The sequence below is a fragment of the Urocitellus parryii genome, chromosome 6 (genome assembly GCF_045843805.1).
Source record: "Urocitellus parryii isolate mUroPar1 chromosome 6, mUroPar1.hap1, whole genome shotgun sequence".
Taxonomy (NCBI): domain Eukaryota; kingdom Metazoa; phylum Chordata; class Mammalia; order Rodentia; family Sciuridae; genus Urocitellus; species Urocitellus parryii.
The window spans coordinates 2,219,417-2,241,338 of record NC_135536.1 but is presented as its reverse complement, the minus strand read 5'-3'; the positions used below and the strand labels follow the sequence as shown (position 1 = coordinate 2,241,338).

The 21,922-nt window shown below is 48.7% G+C and overlaps 1 protein-coding gene across 7 annotated transcripts in view; it reads right to left on the bottom strand.

The window, feature by feature from the left end:
• Brf1 (BRF1 general transcription factor IIIB subunit) overlaps positions 1-19,428 on the bottom strand; it is a 64,471-nt gene extending 45,043 nt beyond the window's left edge. For 6 of the 7 annotated variants that reach the window (XM_026405528.2, XM_026405530.2, XM_026405529.2 and 3 more), the window contains exons 1-3: positions 19,215-19,428; positions 10,571-10,651; positions 287-460 (exon numbers count right to left, since the gene is read on the bottom strand). In XM_026405528.2, coding sequence (XP_026261313.1) covers positions 287-460; positions 10,571-10,651; positions 19,215-19,398 — 439 coding nt within the window. In that variant the 5' untranslated portion in view covers positions 19,399-19,428. Of the gene's footprint in view, positions 1-286; positions 461-10,515; positions 10,652-19,214 lie in introns of all 7 variants that reach the window. The other variant, XM_026405536.2, reaches the window with a different exon arrangement.
• Positions 19,429-21,922: the final 2,494 nt, after the last annotated feature.

Here is a 21,922-nt window from a genome sequence, read left to right as displayed (position 1 = left end):
AAATGGCACCCAAGTACAAGTCAGTTCAAGATCAGAAGAAAATCCAGGGCATGGTTTCCAGGAGTCAGCAGAACCCTGGCTCCCCTGACTGCAAAAGAACAGGCATCTTGCTTCCTAGTCCCTCAATTCAGTAAAAGAAAGCCTGGGGTCAACTGAGAATGGTGATCCAATGAGGTTATCTGCCAGTTAATACCAGCATCAAGTTCTTGCAACTACTGAATGATCCAAGGAAAGAAACCAAGAACCAGCATGGAGTCTTCTGGGGGGCTCCCTGGACAAAGGATACGTGGTGTGCCCTCTGTCCGGCAAACCAGGTAGAGGCAGGCAGCAATCACGTGGGCCATCTTCCGGCCTCGGGTCAGGTGCTTGCTCACGGCCATCTTGAAGAAGTTGAAGGCTGTGTCTAGGCAGTGCTGGTTCAGCTGCAGCTGGCTCCCCAGGTGGTGGATGTGGCGCCTCCCTAGGACACAATAGCAGTGACTTACCAAGATGCTGCCACTCAAAACAACTCTGGTTAAAAAGAAGCATCACGTAACCACCTTAGCAATTTAAGAGTAATCAGATTCGACCTTTTCCTAGTAAGTTTTAAATTCACTTTGTGTGGATGTGTCTAATTGATTTTTATATATGGACACTGTAAAGGGAATTTCCTATGGTTTTCATATCGGTGAAATCCTGTTTCCAGCCCTGAGTGGTAGCTGTGAAGAGGCTCCCTGGGTGTCCCACAGGTTCAGCCTGGTACTACTTCCTGACTGCCTATGCCCTGAGGTGGAAATGCCCCTTCTCCCACAGCCACATGCCCAAGCACCATCTCCACCCCACAGCACTGGCTGACTGGCTAGAGGAGAGAGCAGAGAAAGGGACAGCCCAACAAGCCGACCTTCCACACAGCAAAGGGAGGATGGCACTTGGTACACCAGGCAGCACTGAGTGTCCCAGGGCTCACGGAGCTGCGAAGGCCACGACAGGGCCACACCCCTTTCAAAAGCAGGGCTTCCCTAAGTGCTGTGGGCTAAGAGAGAGGGAACAGAGTACTGCCTCATGGGCAGGAAAACAGCAGGGCCTCCTGTACATCCATGAAAATGCAGAGGTCCAGAGGCCAGCAGCAGAGGGTCCTGAGGTCAGCCCGACACAGGCCTCACGTCTACAGTGTGGGCAGAACAAGATTAGGACAGCAAGAAGAACTGCCACCCCTGAGATCTCCAGTCCCACCAGGGTCCTCTAGCCCCCAGACTACTCCTCCTGGGACACCCCAAACAGCCTCCACTTCACCCACAAAAGTTAAATACTCACTGCCTGATTTCTCTAATAAGGATGTGCTGCTGGCATGCTGCTCATAGCTGAACTTCACTAACAATGACAGCCAGCCAAAGGTGGGCACCTGGTGAGCCACGCCCAGGAAAGCCACAGCTGGGGCATGTGGCCTGGCAAGTCAGGGATGAGCCTCACCCTGCCTCAGGGAGCCCCGCCCTCCTGAGACCCCAGCACCTTGAGCCCCTCAGCTCAAAGGGCTCCTGTTGCAGAGGGCTAGTCACTGTGCCCTGAGGCCTGGGCAGAGGCAAGATCCTGGCCAGCTGGTCAGAAAGACAGCAGTTCTGACAACCATCTCCCATTAGTGTGCACAGGCTCACAGATGCAGGAGCACAGATTGATCCCCACACTCTGTGGCCCCTCGAGGCTCAAGGGTAAACAGTTCAGCTGGGGGGTTCTCCTTCACAGGCTCTTTCCCAACACAGAGGGCCCTGGTCCCCATAGTATAATCTCAGAAGGTTGTGCCCTTATGAAAGGGACCCCAACCCCAACCTCCCCCACATGAGGAACCCAGTGAGAAGGCACCATTGGGAACCAGGAAGCAGCCTTGGCCAGACACTGACTCTGTCAGGGCCTGGGTCCTGGACATCCAGCTTCCTGGGCTGCAGAACTGCACCTATGCTGTCTAAGCCCCAGCTGTGGTCTATTTGTTTTAAACTCACCAAGCTGGGACATAAGATTGCTGTAGTAAGCAACTGTTAACATCTGTATGTGATATATTCAAATGCTGAAAAAGTTCCCACTTAAAGCCTGCAATTCAGAGTTGTGAAACCGTCAGCACAATTCAATACATTTTTCAGCACCCCAAATAGAACACCCATGACCACAGGTACTAACTCCCTACTCCACTCCTGACTAATCTTTAATTCATGAATTCAGTGAGTACCACTAGTAGAGTCAATTAGTCACAAGCTTCAACATGCACATTATGTAAACATAAAAAGACCCTGTAAGTAAACACATACTCCTAAAACAGTTACCAGAACCTGCATAGTGGTGCACACCAGGCAACTTGGGAGGCTGGGGCAGGAGCACCATAGGGCCAGCCTCAGCAGCTTAGCAAGGCCCGGTTTCAAAAAAAAAAAATAAAAATAAAAAAAAATAAGGGCTAGGTGCAGCTCATGGTAGAACAACACCCCTGGGTTCAATGCCCAGTACCTGAAAAAAAGAAGAAGAAAAAAAAAAACAGTTACTAATAAGCTGCCACAGCCCACTCTCCTTGGGCTTCTTCTCAGTGAGCGAATCTTACAGTAAACCCACTAGCACAGGGCGCCCTTGAAACTTGGACACTGTGGAAAAATGAAGTTGTGTCCCCCACCCCCACCCCCGGGGCCAGCAGCCAAGCACAACTCCAGAACTGCAGACCCTCAGGCCCAGGACAGGAACCCCACACCCCAGGCTCCCATGCTGCTGCCTCCAAGCCTGCAGCCTCCGCAGGGAGGCTCCCCTTCCGCTGCATCTGCAGGAGGTGCCACAGAGCCTGCAGAAGCAATGGGCTCCGCTCAAGACTGGCATTCACATGCATATGAACTGACATGTGAGGCACCTCAGCACCACATAAAATAAATAAATAAAGGTATTGTGTCCACCTATAACTAAAATAATAAGAAGAAGAAAAAGACAACAAGCTGAAGAATGAAAAGAGAAGCTACTGATGGAAGATTCAAAATATGCACATCCAACAGAGGACTTGAGCCTGGACTAAAGGACTTCTACAAATCAGCAAGACAATGACAGCTTCTGGCAGCCTTCTGTTTCTCCCTTGCTTCTGGGAGCTCTGTGGTGCTCTGAGGAGCTCTCCTTCCCCAGCCCATACTCCACAGGTGTGGCATCTTCTGGCCCACTTGTCAGCGGTGGTCCTCTAGTCTGCTCCTGGGTGAGGAGGATGCCCTGCTGGTAGATGTGTGGTTTGTTTCTGATTGGGCAAACTTCAATTTCAGAACCTTTTTTTTTTTTTTTTTTTTTTTGGTACTAGGGATTGAACCTGGGGTTACTCTACCACTGAGCTATATGCATACCTTTTGGTTTTTTGTTTTGAGACAGGAGCCTAGGCACCACCCCAAAGCAAAAAGATGCATAAGTGGAAGAGAGGGAGAGTACCCAGGCCTGGAGTCAGGAAGAATCAACTTCCCTGGCAGAGTCATGCACAGACCACCAGAGGGGACACCAATCCTGAAGCACATGAAGAGACTAAGTAAAAAGACAGCCCTGGGGCTAGAGTGGAGCCCAGGAGGGGCAGGGCTTGCGCAGCACACGTGAAGCCCTGGACTCGGTCCCTAGCCCCAAACCAAAACCAAAGACCCAGTACTAGAAAATTTAAAATATGATAATTAAGACATTTTTTGTTGTTTTGTAAAAATATTTTTTTAGTTGTAGTTGGACACAATACCTTTATTTTTCTTGTTAAATATTTATTTTTTAGTTTTTTTTTTTAATTCTTTTATTTATTTTATGAGAGAGAGAGAGAGAGAGGATTTTAATATTTATTTTTTAGTTCTCGGCGGACACAACATCTTTGTTTGTATGTGGTGCTGAGGATCGAACCCGGGCCGCACGCATGCCAGGCGAGCGCGCTACGGCTTGAGCCACATCCCCAGCCCTATTTTTTAGTTTTAGGTGGACACAATATCTTTTTTTTTAAGAGAGAGAGAATTTTTAATATTTATTTTTTAGTTTTCGGCGGACACAACATCTTTGTTTTTTTGTTTTTTTTTTGTTTTTTTTTTTTTTTGGTATGTGGTGCTGAGGATCGAACCCGGGCCTCAAGCATGCCAGGCAAGCGTGCTACCGCTTAAGCCACATCCCCAGCCCGACACAATATCTTTATTTTTATGTGGTGCTGAGGATTGAACCCAGTGCCTCAAACATGCCAGGTGAGCGCACTACCTCTGAGCCAAACCCCAGCGCACAATACCTTTATTTTATTTACTTGTTTTTATGTGGTGCTGAGGATTGAACCCAGTGCCTCACACATGCCAGGCGAATGCTCTATGCTGAGCCCCAGCCCCAGCCCCAAGACATTTTTAACCAAAAAATAACAGATCAGCAGAATGGCGCAGGCAAAGGCAGAAAAGTGAACTGGGAGCTAGAGCAGGGGTCTTCTCAGGGAGGAGCTAGATGCTGCTACAAAACAGACAATGTAAAAACTGACAGAACAGGGAAGAGACACCTCCCAACAGAACCCTGGTAGGAGGAGGAGAGGCAGGCACCATCCAGCCTCATGCAGCTCCTGCCCCATGCCTACAAGTGCCAGGCGAACACAACTCTGGAGCGAGCTCAACCCTCCTAGCGCTAGTTCAGCACTACACAACATCCTTTGGAGGACAGAGGATGGAGGGCACTGGTGGTCACCTAAGCAGGTCCCAAAACCATTGTCACTGGAGAGAAGTGACACTGGCATCAGACATCCTGATGTGAGCAGAGAAGGGCACCCCACAAATCCACAGCCCTGGGAAAGCATCAAACCCAAACAGAGCAACCTTCCACACATGCCTGACTACGACTCCCAGTGTGCTCAGACCAGGAGGAAACAGACAGAGAGCAGCCACAGATCAAAGGGGGCCCCAGGCTCATACCAGCTCTGGCAGAAAACAGAAAGAAGCAGGGAATGAGAAGAATGGGGGAACTTTGGATTGGGTGGAGAGGGGCGAGGGAAGGGGCATGGGGATAGGAAAGATGGTGGACTGAGACAGATATCATCACCCTAGGTACGTGTATGACTGCTCAATTGGTGTCACTCCACGTCGTGTACAACCAGGGAAATGAGAAGCTTGCTCCATTTGTGCATAGTGAGTCAAAATGCACTCTGCTGTCACGTGTAACTAATTAGAACAGATAATGAAAGGCAATGTCTTCCATGGCCTTGGCCCCCAGAGCCCTGAACAGACCATGGGAATCCAACCCCAGCAGTGCACACTGACAGCGTAGCGGGGTGTGTGGCTGGGCAGTGCAGCAGCCTCCATGCACATGGCCCCACTGCAGCACCACACCAAGCACAAAACGTGCCACGGCCCAGGGGCTACTTACTCCAGAAACCCAGGTGACTTCAATAGCCACAAATCAATGGAATTCACCACATCAGCAAAATAAACAAAAAATAACATAGCCATCTCCATAGGTACAAAGAAGAACAAGGCAAAGCAACACCATTCCTAATAACAAGATATTGAACATTTCACAATGAGGTCATGAATGAAACACTTCTACTCAACACTATCCTAGAGAGTCTAGAACAGTATTAAAAGGTATAATAATGCATTGAGAGTAAAAAAGAGGAAAGGTGGAAAGGAAGAGACAACAATGTATGCTCACAGACCTTGTTCTTGTTAAGGTAGAACACGCTAAGGGGTCAATGTAGTCATTCTTTACTATTTGACTTACAGATTCAATGTAATCCCAGGCAAAATTTGGACAGGCTTTCTTTTGGAAATCAACCAGCTGATTCTAAAATTTATGTAGAAATGCAAATTAGGGCTGGGGCTGTGACTCAGCGGTAGAGCGCTCGCCTATCATGTGTGAGGCCTTGGGTTCGATTCTCAGCACTACATAAAAATAAATAAACAAAATAAAGACATAAAAAAATTCCCTTTAAAAAAAAAGAAAGAAGAAATGCAAATTAGCAGAAATAGCCAAAACAACAAGCAAAGAACAACAGAAGGAGCTAAAGCACAGGAATCTGAGGACACAGCAGAGGCCTGTGAGACTGACAGTCAGAAGACACAGTGATGTCACCAGAGTCTGCACAGACTCCCACACACAGCCAAGACAGTGGATTGGGGGAGACAGCTATTCTGATATAGGGTGCTGGAAAAACTGCATCTTCATAACTGGAATGTGAACTTCAGCCCCAGCTTCACCATACATAAAAGACTACTTTCAGGCTTTTCAGAAACCTAAACATCAAATTTAAAACAATAAACTTCATGTATGTGGTACTGGGGATTGAACTCAGGCCCTTGCACATGCTGGGTAAGCACGTGACCATTGAACCACACTCCAGCTCAAAATCTAAAACAGTGAAGCTTCCAGATGAAAATAGGAGAGTAAATTCACACCTAGGGCAGGTAAGAATGTCTAACAAGTCACCAAAAGCCCTAACCATAAAAAATCAAACTCAAACTTCATTAAAATTTAAAATTTTATTTAAAAAAATTTTTTTTAAATTTTTGTTCATGGGGCTGGGGATGTGGCTCAAGCAGTAGCGCGCTCGCCTGGCATGTGTGCGGCCCGGGTTCCATCCTCAGCACCACATACAAACAAAGATGTTGTGTCTGCTGAAAACTAAAAAACAAATTAAAAATTTAAATAAATAAATAAATAATAAAATTTTTTGTTCATCAAAAGATAACAAGGTACGGGCTAAGATTGTGGCTCAGTGGTAGAGTGCTCTCCTAGCACATGTGAGGCACTGAGTTCAACCCTCAGCACCATACAAAATAAATAAATAAATAAAGATATTGTGTCCATCTATAACTAAAGTAGTAGTAGTAGTAATAATAATAATAATAATAATAATAAATAAACTAAAGAATGAAAAAAGAAACTATAAATAGAAGATTCAAAATATGCATATCCAATAGAGGACTTGAGCTCAGAATAAAGGACTTCTACAAATCAGCAAGACAATGACAACCCAATTTTTAAAAAATGTGCAAAAACATTAACGGGTACTTCACACTCAGAGGATGTCCAGAGGGCCAGAAAGCATAAGCAAAGGTAGTCAGCTGGACTCAGAGAGTCCCCCCAATCCTGCACTCCCACACCCCACCTGCTGTGACAGGGCAAGGCTCCCAGATGCTGTGGATAAGTGGCCTGGCCCTGTCCAATAAAGATAAGCACACACCTGCACCAGGACCAAAACCTCATTCACAGGTGTGTTCCTGAGAGAAGCCAGTCCTACGTCCACCAAAGGACTATGCATAGGAATGTGACAGCAGTGTGACAGGAACAGCCAAACCAGGAAACTGCATGTCCCTTATGAGGAAAACAAGGCCAACTATGGCACCGTCACATCTAAAATGCTACATAGCAATAAAAAAAAAAAAAACTACCTATATACTTTTAAAAAGTATGTTCTTGAATGGCCAAAACCCAGACCCCTACTACAGCGAGTACTGCTGAGGTGCAGAGCCCTAGAAACCCTCCCTCGCTGCTGGCAGGAATGCAACCACGGGCAGCTTCACTCAGAATCAAACCTGCTCTTTCCCTGACACAGCAATTGCACTCTGTACCACCTGCACACAAATGTTTACAGCAACTTTATTCACTATAACTTGAAAGCAACCCAGAGGCCCTCAGCAGGTGATGGATGAATGAATGGTGTGGGGGTGGCTCAGCAGTAGAGTGCATGCTTAGAATGCTCACAAGCTCAGGTTTGAGCCCCAGCACCAAAGAAGAAAAACTGAGGTCCACCCAAACAATGAGACACAGACCAGCTATCAAGCTGGTCTACAGAGAGGACCAGGAGGAAATCTTACTCACATCACTGAGTGAAAGAATACAGTCTGACAAGGCTGCATGCTGGGTGAGTCCAACTCTGTGCCCTTCTGCAAAAGGTAAAACTGGAGATAGCACAAAGAACCTTGGTGGCCAGGAGCACCAACAGGGTAACAGAGCAATTTCCAACTGGGGGCTCCCCTTGGACAGGACAATGGTGAATATGAGCCGTGCACACTTGTCCAAGCCCACAGAATGTCCACAGAAGAGTGACCCCAATGCAAATCATGGCTCACCTATGGTAACAGGTGCACTCCTGTGGTAGGGGCAAGGCCAGGGTGGGGAGCTGCGCATATGGGGCAGGGTACAGGGACCATCTCTGTACTTTCTGCTCAAGTTTTCTGTGAGCCTGAAACTACTCTAACAGCCATACCAGTGGGAAGACAACCCACATACAAATAGGGAGTCAAGAGATTCTCTTCCCCAGAACCCTTCCCCAGCATCACATGACATGTGCCCAACAAACTCAAAGTGGAGCCCAAGGGAGGGCACAGTGCAGGAGGGAAGTAAGGTAGACACGGCAGCCCTTCGGTGGCAGGAGAAGCCATTCATTTAGGTCCATATTTACTGTTTTTTAGGAAAGGCAATCAAGACTTAACAAAAACAGCAATATTCTAAAGCCAAATTCACAGATTTCAAACAAACCCACCAGGCTGGAGTCAGGGGTGATAAATGGCTGCATCATGAGCTATGCTCCAACATGGGATGACCCTTGCTGAAATAAGGGTGCCTCTGCTAAAAACTTAGGGTAGCCTTTCTGAGAACTGTCCTACAATGTACAACTTCCAATGTACACAGGGTGGGAGGAGGTGAGAAGCACAGAATAAGCAAAATAAAAAGACAAACCATGGGCAAACCAGAAAAAGGTGGTGAAGCATTTTACAAAGGAAGATAATCACAAAGAAGCTGTACACGCCTGTAATCCCAGTGGCTTGGGAGGCTAAGGCAGGAGGACACAAGTTCAAAGCCAGCCTCAGCAACTTAGTGAGGCCCTAAGCAACTTAGCAAGACCCTGTCCCTAAATAAAAAAAAAAAAAAAATGGTGGGGACGTGGGTCAGTGGTTAAGCACCCCTGGGTTCAAACTCTGCACCAGAAAAGAAAGAAAGAAAGAACTGAGAAGCAGCAGAACCCCAATGCTTTGGAAATGCAGCCACCAAAGGGAGCCAGGTGCCCTTGCGTTTCCAGGGGGTTCTGGAAAGAATGCTTGAAACCTGCCCCATTAGACACTCACCCAAGCTGTACCAGATGAAGGAAAGAGAGAAAGTTGACATGAACTCACAAGAACAGGCAAAAGGTCCCTGCAGTGGGGCAGAGGCTGACAGTAGGCCATTCACACCAGGGCCCAGTGGGAAAAGCAAGGTGTAGGCAGGAACACCTGAGCAGGTAGGTGGTGGTGAAATACACACGAAGAGTGGGAGGGAGATGTGGCCCTGCAGCCAGCCACCCCGGACCTCAGGGGAAAGCCCCAGGAGAGTGGTCTACAGAGGGCGACAGCTGAAGGCTCTTGGAAGCTGAGAACTAACTGGTAACTTGCATAGGGTGCAGGACTCCCATGTGAGGAATGGGCTGCCTCCATGACTGTCATGCCCTGGGAGTTTGCACACTGTATAGATTTCCTACTTAAAGCAAGGCTAGGGTGTTTGAAGGAGTGTTTAGAAGTCAAATGGGTTATCTTTCTGTTTAGTTTCTGATTTCACGGTGATGAATGTGTCTGCACAAAAGGCACTCTGCCCTCAGCTGGGTGTACTGCTCTAATCAACAGAGTAGGCTCTGGAAATAAACATGCACTACTGGGAACAAACGCAGAATCAGTGGCAGCAAAAATGGAGATAATCTGGGCAAGGACCAGAAGCACGGGTGAGCCACACCTGGGTGGGTGAGAAGACCACAAGTGCTACAAGCAGTGAGGATCCCATGTGTGTGCTCCGATCAGGAGTGCTAAAGCAGGCAAAAATGCACAAATCCATGTGCAGGAGGCATAGCCAGAGGTGGGTGGGAGGCTTTCCTGCCCTCTCACTGTTAGCAGAACAAACAGAACCAAAGTCCACAGGGGTAAGCCCACAGCCCTGCTCCATCCTCCTGCAGGAAAAAGATCCAAAGCTGACCATTAGCTGGGCCATGGCATAAGCCTAGAGGCATTTGTTCAAAGGCTGAAATCCTACAGAACCTCATCTCTGCTACAGAATAATCAAACCGGAAATCAGAAGAAAAGAGTTCACTACACTAGTCTATTAGTAAGTCCATAAGGTCAGAGCAAATGGCACAACGGGAAGCTAAGACACGTTTCTGCTGGGAATAATATTCCCAAGCACTCCTACTCCTGTAGCAACTGACCAAGGACTGGAAAAGCAATTCTACAGTTTGTTAAAGACTGGCACTACTATAAAACCTAATGAAAATATTACTGTCATGGCAAATTACTATAGACTTGCTGCTTCTATACTCAACTTGACTAAGACCAGGAACAAAGAGCTATGGGCGCAACAGGGTCCAGGCACTTCTTTCTGAGCAGCCTTGACAGGGCCTACAGGATGCCCATGCAGGCTCTGATGACAGGGGAGGGGACTCAAGGAGCAGTTCCTCCCAGAAGTGCAAGCATCCCTGGGCTTGGAGGGTGACAGGCCATGGCAGGCCACAGGTGGAGGGTGGTGGCACCACAGGACCTGAAGCAGCAGCCAGCCACTCTGCTCCCATCTCCATCCCAGCACTGCAGCTCCGCCTGCTGGCCCACACCACTGTCAGCAACATCCATAATGGCAATACCATTCTGTAGGGTCTGTGCTCTTGACTCCTTCCCCAGGTTCACATGGAAGCCACCGCCCAGGGTTGGGTTCTTGCCAGCACCTGGAAACACAGAAGAAACTGGTTAGCCAGAGCCTGATGTGAAGACCCACGCCCCTTCACTGCATGCAGAACAAAGCATGGTCCAGTCTTTGTGCAGGGAAGGGACACAAGCCAAGCAGTGAGGCCCTTCTGCTCCACTAGCCCAGTGGTATAGCTTGACCCCAAAAGCCTGAGGGCAGACCATACCTGTTTGCATATTCCGAGCATGTTCCTAACACAATATGGGTCCCAGTGAACTTTTGTCCCCCTGTAGCCTGGGGTGCCTACACAGTAGAGGCTGGGCTTCCGTGTCCCTCCCACAGCCCTCAACCATGCCCAGGCCAGGCATCTCAGAGGCTACACCACTGGAGTGCAGGCTTCTGGAGCCCAGGGATCACATCCTAAGTGGCCCCAGAGCTGCTGAGCCTTTACGCACTTGTATGCCACTCTCCCACAGAGAACAGCTGTCTAGGAAAGCACCAGTGCTCAGTGTGGTCACAGCCAACTGAGAGTAAGCCCAGGACATCTCTGCAGGGCTTCGGCACTGGGACTCAGGCTACAATACCCTTTGGAAACATTGCATGTACATATGGATGGTTCACCAGACCACCATCCCACTGGAAGCTGGATCTTCATATGCTTTATGCTGAAGTAAAGAAGCCAGGTAGTATGAGCACAGGCAGGGATGGCAGAACTTGCCTCTTGTCCCAAAGGAGTAAGCCTCGTGACAGCACAGGGGCCAGTACACTTACGACAAAGCACAGTCACAGGGACTTGAGGCTTCTACAATTAAGGACACCTACACAAGACAACCAAACGGGGGACACAGGTGAAAAGAAATGGAAATGCAGAAGTGACAGGGCAGTGCATCACCCAAGCCTGGGACAGGCCCTCTGCAAGAAGCACGGGGTGGCCAGCTGCACCACAGGGACTCAGTGCCAGCCACAGAGTAGCAGAGCAGAAGCTCAGTCTCCTGCTTGTCTGTGACATGCTGATAAAGATCAGCAGCTGACTCTCAGGTTAGCTGGAATCCAGCCAGAATCAGAGGAGGCAAGAAAACCCAAAAAGCAGCCCCAGGCCATGCAAGTTTCCAGCCACCAGCAGGGGCCAGGGTTGGCCCTACTGGCTCCTGGGCTTCAACACAATCCCAGGCCAGGAGAATGAAGGACAGCCACAAGCAACCCTCTGCAACAGAGCAAGGCTCCTGGACAAGTGGCAGCCCAGAAACATTCTGTCTTTTGTCCTGCCCAAGCGAGTCACTACAAACTCCATAAGAAGCTGTGTGCAGACTGAGTGGGCTAGCGAGCTGTTGACACAGGGACACAGGGAGACCCTGGGAGAGGCAGCCAGAGGGCAGCCCATCTGGCTGCGCAACTTTGTGCACCAGGAGCAAGGGAGGCTTCAAACACCATTGTCTCAACTCTGGATCTGTAGAAATCCAACACAGGTCTCACTATCTGCATTCATTACCTTTGTTTTGTGATGATGTTTTTTTTTAAACTCTAGAATTTTTATACTTGAAATCTTTTAGAGAAAGGAGACCCATGACTGTCTGTAGTTCCATATGTAGACCAGGACAGCACACCTCAGCTCACCTGCTTCCAGCACACACACCTTCCAACCTTTATTTTTTAAAAAAGAAAAAAAGGCTGGCCACGGTGATGCATGCCTGTGATCTCAGCAGCTCGGTAGGCTGAAGCAGGAGGATTGTGAGTTCAATGGCAGCCTCAGCAAAAAGCAAGGTGCTAAGTAACTCAGTAAGACCCTGTCTCTAAATAAAATACAAAATAAGGCTGAGTGCCCTTGAATTCAATCCGCAGTACCAAAAAAAATTTTTAAAAAAAGAGTCCCTGATGCTCTAATTTAAATGGGCATGTGCTTTTAATAAAAGTCAAGTAATACTGCATTAAGAAAAGATGCTGATCATCAGGTGTGGTGATGCAACCTGTAATCCCAGCTACCAAGGAGGCCAAGGCAGGAGTACTACAAGTTCCAGGTCAGTCTCAGCAACTCAGTGAGACCCTATCTCAAAAAATAAAAAAGGCTGGGGGTGTGGCTCAGTGGTAGAACACCCCTGGGTTCAAGCCTAACATAAGAAAGAAAGAGAGAGAAAGGGAGTAAGAAAAGAAAGGAAGGGGGAAGGGGGCAGGGGGCAGGGAGGGGAGGGCAAAAGGTGAGGTTAGAAAAGGGAAGAAAAGAAAGGAAGGGAAGGGAGGGAGAGAGAGGGAAGAAGGGAAGGGAAAGGAAGGGAAAAGAAAAAGAAAAGGACACTGGTCAAAGCTTAAACCCCTGAAGCCCACCTTCCAGGGACAGGGATTGGTGGCCTCCATTCTGGCCACCCATCTCTGCTCAGACTCGGGGCAGCCAGGGGTCTCCTTACAGAACAGGACCATGGAGAGATGCCGTGTTCAGTAAGAGGGTGACTTCGGCTTTGGCTCAGAGTGTAATGTAATCTCCTTGCTCCTCAATCTTCTCACTCCAGTGCTACCCAAAGCACACTTGCAAAGCTGCCAAGTCGCTGCCACCTCCATCAGCCATGCCCACCTTGCCCTCCACTCCCCCTCCTTCACCCTCCGTGCCCTCATGCCCCTGTCTCTCCCCAATACCCCAGCCACCCGGCCCAGGCGGCGCAGGCCACATGGGCTCTGGGAGCTGCCTCTTGACTGTGCTTTACCCCCCAAGCACTCACACATGACATATGAACACACACACAGTTGGAATCATACATGGCTGGTATAAAAACCACTTATTCAGCAAATCTCAGCATGTTAAGGGTCACATTTGGGCTTTCTTCTTTCATCTTTTAGAGAGTCCAAGTATGACCTCTGGCCAAAATTGCCAACCGTGAATGCCTGTCCTTCAAATACACTCTGCTTCTAAACCTTTTGGTATTTCTACAAGTTTTATAACAAAAGATTCAGGCAGGAAGTACCACATAGCCAGGCCTGGGTGAGAACGCCCCCTGGTGGACAGTGGGGGAGCGACCTGGAACTCCAGTCCACTCAAAGAGCCCTTTGGGGAGCAAAAAGTGCTAAGGGCTGCTCTCCAGGAAGACACTGGCAGGCTCTGAGGTGCAGACAAAGCCACACCCACATCCTGGACCAGAGTGAGAAAGGGAGCCAAGGGTGCCCCAAAAGGCCCCCACACAGCACCTCCTCTATCCCTCCCTCTATCCCTCTCAACACTGCAGGTGAACAGCTGAATACGGCATCAGCCAACTCTCTTCAGCAGGCCATTCCCTAAACGCTCATCTGTGGTGATCACAACCTGACCAGGGAGGCCAAAAAAGTGGACCAGTCTTCCCTCACCCAGGTACCTCCAGGATGGAATCCGGTCAGCATTTCCCGAGAACAGATACCTTCAGCCAGGACATGGAAGGACTCTCAAGGGCCACAGAATACAAAGAGACTCCAAGTCTTTCAACCTGGGGACAAAACCTTGCCAGCCTGCCAGGCCCACATTCGGCTCCCACCACAGTGACGCATGGAGGGCTGGAAGGCCGCAACATTCCACAGGGGCAGGCAAGAGTGGCTCCACCTGCTGGGCCCTCACTATGGCTGGGACAGTAAGCCTTTCCCAATTCGAACAATGGGGCATCTGTCACAAAAGAGTCTAGGGAAGCAGCACCAACACTTACAGACACCTTGATATAAAGGACCAAGTGTACAGCCATTGAAAGTTCTAATTATAGAGGCTGGGGCTGGGGCTCTGTGGTAGAGCACTTCCCTAGCATGTGTGAGGCACTGTGTTCGATTCTCAGCACCACATAAAAATAAAAATAAAGTTCTATCAACAAGTTAAAAAAAAGAAAGAAAGTTCTAAATATAGAGCTTGGTAGAGCACTTGCCTAGCATGTATGAGGCCCTGGGTTCCATCCCCAGCACCACAAAAAAGGGAAAAAAAAATTCTGATTATGGAAATCAGAGATGCTCCCAACCCACCCATATATGTTCTGGTGACACAGAAGGTTTGCTGCTCCCAGCAGAAGGGGTAGGTGCTCCCTGTGCATCAGCATCCTCAGGAATGATAGAAGCAGGAATGTGTGTGCCACCACCCAGTGACAGAAGCAGGCTCTGAGATGCACAGCACAGGACTCTGGGGTGTGTGCTTCCAGGAAGTCCTATTTTGCCCCCATAATCCTCACATATGGGAGTGAGCACAGACCGGCACAGCCTTCTCCAAGCCTGCCCACAGCCTTTTGTTTGGCCACTCTGGGCCAACAATTCTGACAGTCTTCCCTTCCCTCTGCACAGACTGTGGTTTCCGAGCAGGCACTCCTGCTACAGGTCCTGCCACACTTCCCTGACATCTTACACATTCCAGAGTAACCTCTAAGCTAAGTGTCCAGCTTCGTTCTCAATAAGTTCTTACACTTAGGCAAGACAGTGGCTTTAGACCTAGAAAACAGCCATTCATGGGAAATCTTGGCTTTCAGGATGAGGCTAGAGGAAGGGTAAGCTGGGCAAGGGGCTCTGGGGTCCTACTCAAGTGCTGGAAACTGACAAGTGTCCAGTTTCAGTGATTGTGTAATCATGCTGAGGGAGAAGAGGGATGCCAGGTGGGTACCTGGGAGATGAAATGAATGCCCTGAGAAGCCAATGCTCTCCTACTTGGACCCAACCTGCACCACCCTCCTCTCCCTGGGGCTAAGAATCACAGCCCCAAGCACCTTCCCAAGAGCTTCAACTGTTGGTTGCTGGGGCTACCTCTCCTTGGAGAAGTATTTTAGTGCCTCCTAAGAACCTGTCTGATCATCTGTTCAAGGCTCCTATGACAGACTTCCCAGTATGCATGGGTGAGAGCTCACCCCAAACCTGCTCCACACCATGTTCTCTTATACCCTAGGGACGTACTGAGGACAACAGCTCTTACTAGGCCATGGGGCCCCCTACCACAGTGCCTTCCCACAGAAAGCCCTATGTATCTGCCACCACCATGATTTGTTTTATTACTGTTGTTATCACCCCAGCAGGCATCAATGTCCTGGCAACTGTGATAAGGCTGCAGACAATATGCCACAGAGCCACTGTTCCAGCAGTCTGGAAGACTCCCTTGGGAAGTCACCCACAAAGAACAAAGGCTTGTGTGATGAGTGAAACAGACCACAGGAAAGGAAGAGCTGGAGGAAAAATGCAAACCCAAAGCCAACTGGAAAGACCAACCACACATAAACTTCTGGCAAGACAAGGAGAGAGAGAGGACAGACCTCATCACTGGTAAGGAGGGAGGATGCCACTACAGGCCCTGCAGGTGTCAAAGGACACAGGAGTGCCACCAATAACTCTAGGCACATAAGTTCAACAACTAGACCAACTGGCCCAAACTGTCAAGAACAAATGACCAAAACCAGACCAAGGTGAAACGATCTAAAACCTAACAATAAACTCCACTGCCAAAGAAACTGAATTTCCCATCTGATTCAAATGTATGATATGTCAAGATCATTGTACTGGGCTGGGGTCGTGGTTCAGGGGTAGAGTGCTCATCTAGCACTTGTGAGGTCCTGGGTTCAAACCTCAGCACCACATAAAAATAAATAAAAAAATTAAAGTATTGTGTCCATGTACAACTAAAAAAAAATTTAAAAAAGATCACTGTACTGTCATGTGTAACTAATTAAAACAAATTTTAAAAAAGTAAAAAAAAGGGGCTGTGGCTGTGGCTCAGTGGTAGAGCATCCGCCTCGCACGTTTGAGGTACTGGGTTCGATCCTCAGCACCACATAAAAATAAATAAAGATATTTTAAAAAAAAGTAAAAAAAAAAATAAGCTGAATTTATAACTGTGAACTTCTGAAGATGAGACCTCCAGGCCCAGATGGCTACACTGATGGATTCTACCAAACTCTTAAGAAAAAAATGAAAATCAGATCTATACAATCTCTTTCAGAAAATAAAAGAGGAGGGATCATTCCCATTCATTCCGTGAGGTACAGCACGTTGACACAGAAAGTAGATAAGAACATTAAAGAAAGCACAGGCCAATAACCTGCATGAACATAGACAAAAGTCCTCAACAAAATATTAGCAAACTTAACCCAGAAACACATTTAAAGAATAATATCCCATAACAAGTGAACTTACCCCAGGAACTCAAGTCAGGTTCAATATTCAAAAGTCAAGAGCTGAGAGTCTAGCTCAGTGACAGAACACTAACTTAAAACATCCACAAGGCCCTGGGTTCTAGTCTCAGCACAGCAAAAATAAAAAATAAATCACAGGCCTGAACATGGTGGCACATGTCTATAATCCCAGAGGCCTGGGAGGCCTCTGGAGGCTGGAGGAAGAGGTCAAGTTCAAAGTCAGCCTCATGGGCTGGGGATGTGCCTCAAGCGGTAGCACGCTCGCCTGGCATGCATGCGGCCCGGGTTCGATCCTCAGCACCACATACAAATAAAGATGTTGTGTCCACCCGAAAACTAAAAAATAAATATTAAAAAAAAAAAAAAAAACAAAGAGCCTCACCAACTTAGCGAGGCCCTAAGTCACTTAGTGAGATCCTGTCTCAATAAAAAATAAAGGGGGAGGACAGCTGGGGATATGACTCAGTGGGTAAGTGACCCTGGGTTCAATTCCTACTACCAAAATTAATAATAAATAAAATTTAAAATTTTTTTAAAAAGTCACAATGACAGACTAAAGAAAAACATTCGACAGTATCAGCTGATGCAGAAAAAGCATCTGGCAAAATTCAGCATCTACTCATTAAAAAAAAAAACAGCAAACTAGGAGTAGAAAGGGAATTTTTTTTTTTTTAGAGAGAGAGAGAGAGAGAGAGAAAATTTTTTAATATTTATTTTTTTAGTTCTCGGCGGACACAACATCTTTGTTTGTATGTGGTGCTGAGGCTCGAACCCGGGCCGCCTGCATGCCAGGCAAGCGCACTACCGCTTGAGCCACATCCCCAGCCCCTAGAAAGGGAATTTCAACTTTACTGATGAAGTACAAGTATCTAAAAACCTATACCTAGCCAGGTACAGTGAAGCACACTGTAATCCCAGTGGCTCCAGAGGCTGAGGCAGGAGGATCATGAATTTAAAGCCATCCTCAGCAAAAAGCAAGGTGCTAAGAAACTCAGTGAAACCCTGAATCTAAATACAATTACAAAAAAAGGGCTGGGGATGTGGCCCAGTGGTCAAGTGCCACTGAGTTCAATCGCCAGTACAAAAAACAAACAAACAAACAAACAAAAAAACCCTACAGCTAGCATCCCACTGAACAGAAAGAACTGAATAACTGAATGCTTCCCTCTAAGATCAAAACAAGGCAAAAATTTCTCTTGTAGGGCAAAACAAGAGAAACAAAAGGAAGAAACATAAGTCTATATTTATAGACAACATAATTACTTATCAGAAAATCGCAGTGCATAAGAAATCCAGAACAAGTATGCTTAGCAAGGTTACGAATAGGCCAACACACAGAAATCAATTATGTTACTGTATTGGCCTGGGGGTGTCACTCAGTGGTAGAGCTCTTTCCTAGAATGCAAGAGGCCCTGGATTGGATCCCCAGGAGAAGGAGGAGGAGGAAAGAGGGAAAGAAAGAAAAAAAAGGTAAATCGACCACCTTTCTAAACACTATCTTAACTGTATTTCACACTACTATCAATGAATTAATGTAAACTAAAAGAAATTCCATTCACAACAGCTCCAAATAGATTTTAGGAATATCTGTAATAAATATAGAGAAGCTATGAAATAAAGAAACTCTGATGGAAGATTCCAAAAAGAACCTAAATGAAGGGAGAGACATGTTGTGTTCGTGGACTGGAAGACTCAACACATTAAAAATGTCAAATCCTCCTACATGTATCGACAAATTTTTATGCAATTCCATTAAAAACTCAAGCAGGAATTTCGTACATATATACAAACCTAGTGTAAAAACCAAGGAAAGCGGAAAAGGACTACAAAAGGAACAATTTTGAAAAAGAAGAACAAAGTTAGAGGACACACAACAATTGATTTCAAGACCATGTAAAACGTACAACAGACGAGGCTAATGCCCTGAGCTCAATCCCCAGCACCCGAGTTTAATCCTCAATACTGCAAAAAAATAAAAACTAATAAACAAACATACGACAAACGAAACATTGTGGTGGCGACAATGGAAATGGCACAGACAGAACCCAGAAAAAGACCCACCAGAAAGGGACCCAGTGATCCGTGCCAAAGGAGCTAGGGCGGCGGGCGCAGGCCGAGCGGGCGGTCGGGCGGCGCCGGGGACGCCTCCCGCAGAGCTCCCCGCCCAGAGCCACGCCCCCGCCGGCCCGGCCGCCCGGGACCCCAGTCGGCGGAGGGACTTGACTCCAGCCCCAGCCAGCTCTCCGGCGCCGGAAAAATAAGAACAAAATAAAAGCAAATGCAAAACATGTAAAAGAAAAAAAAACTTTTGAAGATAAACGCGGCACCTTAGGGTCAGACAAAAACATTTTAGACGTGACACCAAGACTGATCTAGCGACAAAATACCAACTGCTGGGCATCAAAACCCGAACTCCGGCCAGGACCGACTTCTGCCGAGAGAGCGACTCACACGCGCGAGTCCCGACCCGGGGAGGGAATGCCCGCCCCCGCAGCGACCCACCGTCGAGCGACACGAACTGGCCCACGGCCGACGAGCCGCCGCCGCTGTTCTCCACGAACTGCACCTCGGACACGATGATGTTGTCCTCCAGCACCGAGCCGCAGCCCGTGCACACCGCGTCGCCGCGCGCCGCGTCCAGCTCGATGTCCGTGCCGCCGCAGCCGCGGCACACGCGGCCCGTCATGGTGCGGCCGCGGGGCCCGGCCCAACCCGGCCCGGCCCGCTCGCCCGCCCGCGCCGCCCGGCCCTCAGCCCGCGGCCCTCAGCCCGCCAGGCCTGCCGCCCGCGTCCGTGCGCGCCGCACTCTCGCGAGGCCGCCGGCGCCGGGCCCTCCGATTCGCGGCTGCAGATTCGCCACGAGCGCCGGGCTGCGGTGCCCGCAACGGCCGCGCCCGCGGGATCAAGACAGGCACCAGAGCCGCTGCGCGAACAAGGACTCGAACCGACGACCTCCGGGCGGGACGCGGCCACCGGACCTCTACACAGCAGGCTAGCAGGCCTCCGGAGCAGCGCGCTGCGCGCGGGGCGGGGCGCGAGGGGCGGGGCGGGGCCCGGGGTGGGCGGGGCCCGGCCCGGCACCCGGGGATGTGGGCGGAGTTGTATGTGGGTGGGCGGGGCCGGGGCGGTGAGTGGGGCTCGGGCAGTTAGCTGGACTTCGGAAAGGACTAGAGTCTGTGGCGGAGGTTTTGCGGGAATGGTGGGCGGGGCCGCGGCGGTGAGCGCGACTTCAGACAGGACCAGGGCTGTAGGCGGAATTGATGGGCGGGGCCTGGCGGCGAGCGCTACCTCTGACTGGACCTGGGGCTGTGAGCGGGACTTGGGGGAGGTTGGGCGGGACTTGGGGGAGGTTGGGCGGGACTTGGGGGAGGTTGGGCGGGACTTGGGGGAGGGTGGGCGGGACTTGGGGAGGGTGGGCGGGGCCGGAACGGTAATCGCGGCCTGAGACAGGACAAGGAACTGTCCGCGGGGCGGGGCCGGGCCGGGACTGGAGCACTGGGCGGAGATCCGGACCGCACCGGCGACGGTGGGGCGGGAGGAGCCGTCTTCTGAGACCAGGCCGCCCCCGTCTAGGGGAACACTCTGCCAGGCCGCCTTGCCTTGCGCTCTGCACCATCAGCCCCTTGTTATCTGTTCCCCCTAGGACTCCCCAATTTTTGACAGTGACAGTCTCCTTTCGGTGGTCCCGCCCAAAGTGGAAATTGAGCAAGAGACACCCTATTACCTGCGCAGCCCTCAAACGTCTGCGGATGCTGCTCACAGTCCTCTGGACACCCAGGGATCTCTTAGAGGAAGCCTGAAAATAAATGTGTGAGATCACGTTTTTGAAAACTCCAAACCTTGATTGCAGGGCATGACTGGAGCTCAAACTGAATCAGAAAAACATCCATTACCAGATAGAAGTAACGTTGTAAAAACGTATATTCTTCACCAGTAAGTTTGATCCCAATAGAAATGTCAACAGGATTTTTCAAAAAACTTGATAAGCTGATCCTAAAGTCATCTGAAAGAGATAATCCTCAAGAATAGTGGGGGAAAAAAATCCAGAAAGGAAGGCAGGCAGGTGGGGAGGGGGTAAAAAGCTCAAGCAGAATTCCCCTTCTGTATTTAAAAGCTACCTCAAAGGCAACATGGTATTTGTGGAGAGACAATTGGAATAAATCTAAGAATCCTGAAACAAGCCTAAGTATACAGGAAATGTAGGGCCCGAAAATCAGGAAAAGATAGGTTCTTCAATAGTGTTGGGATTTCCAAGTGGAAAAGGAAAGGGTACACCAGGCACAGGCCAGTGGCGAATGCCTGTAATCCCAGCCATTAGGAGGCAAGGCAGCAGGACGGCAAGTTCAAAACCAGCCCCAGCAGCTTAGGGAGGCCTTGAGCAACTTAATGAGACCCTATCTCTAAACAAAAAGTAAAAAGGTCTAGGGATGTGTTTCAGTGGTTAAGTGCCCCTGGGTTCAATCCCTGGTATTAGAAAAGAAGAAGAAAGAAAAAGAAAATGAAAGAAAGGAAAGGAAAGGGTAAATGGAATCTCGACCTTACTTTGTTTTAAAATGCAGTGTGAGTGACATTAAGGACTAATAGTAAAAACAAAATTGCAAAACTAACAAAATCAAATACAAGTGAATATTTCAGATTTCCAATGGATAACTTTTCCCTCCTGAAGCTGCCAGTGAACCCAGAGCCTCATGTATTCTAAGTACCTACTTCCACTAAACCCCAGCCCTGTAATTCAAACCATCTCTAGATTGTTTGCAATACCTACTACAATGTAAATAATATGTAAACAGTTGATATATTACTTTAAACAGGGAATAGTGACCAAAAAAAAGCTGGTAAGTATTCAATACAAAGCAATTTTTTCCCAAATATTTTCCATCTGAAGTTGGTTGAACCCAAAGACTTATGGACATGAAGGGCCATCTGTCCATTGTTTTACATGTTTTAAAGCTGTATGCAGGCCAGGTACAGTGGCACCTGCCTGTAATCCCAGCTACTCAGGAAGCTGAGGCAAGAGAATTGTAAATTCAAGGCTAGGCTCACCAACTTGGTTATCTGTTGGCAAATTAGTTATCTGTTCCTGCAAAACAAGTTACTCCAAAACTGAGCATCTTACAGCATCAGCATGGATCATCGCACACAATTACTGGAGTCAGAGGCCTGGATGGTGCTTGACTGAGTGGTTCTGACTTAGGGTCTGTGTCAGTCTG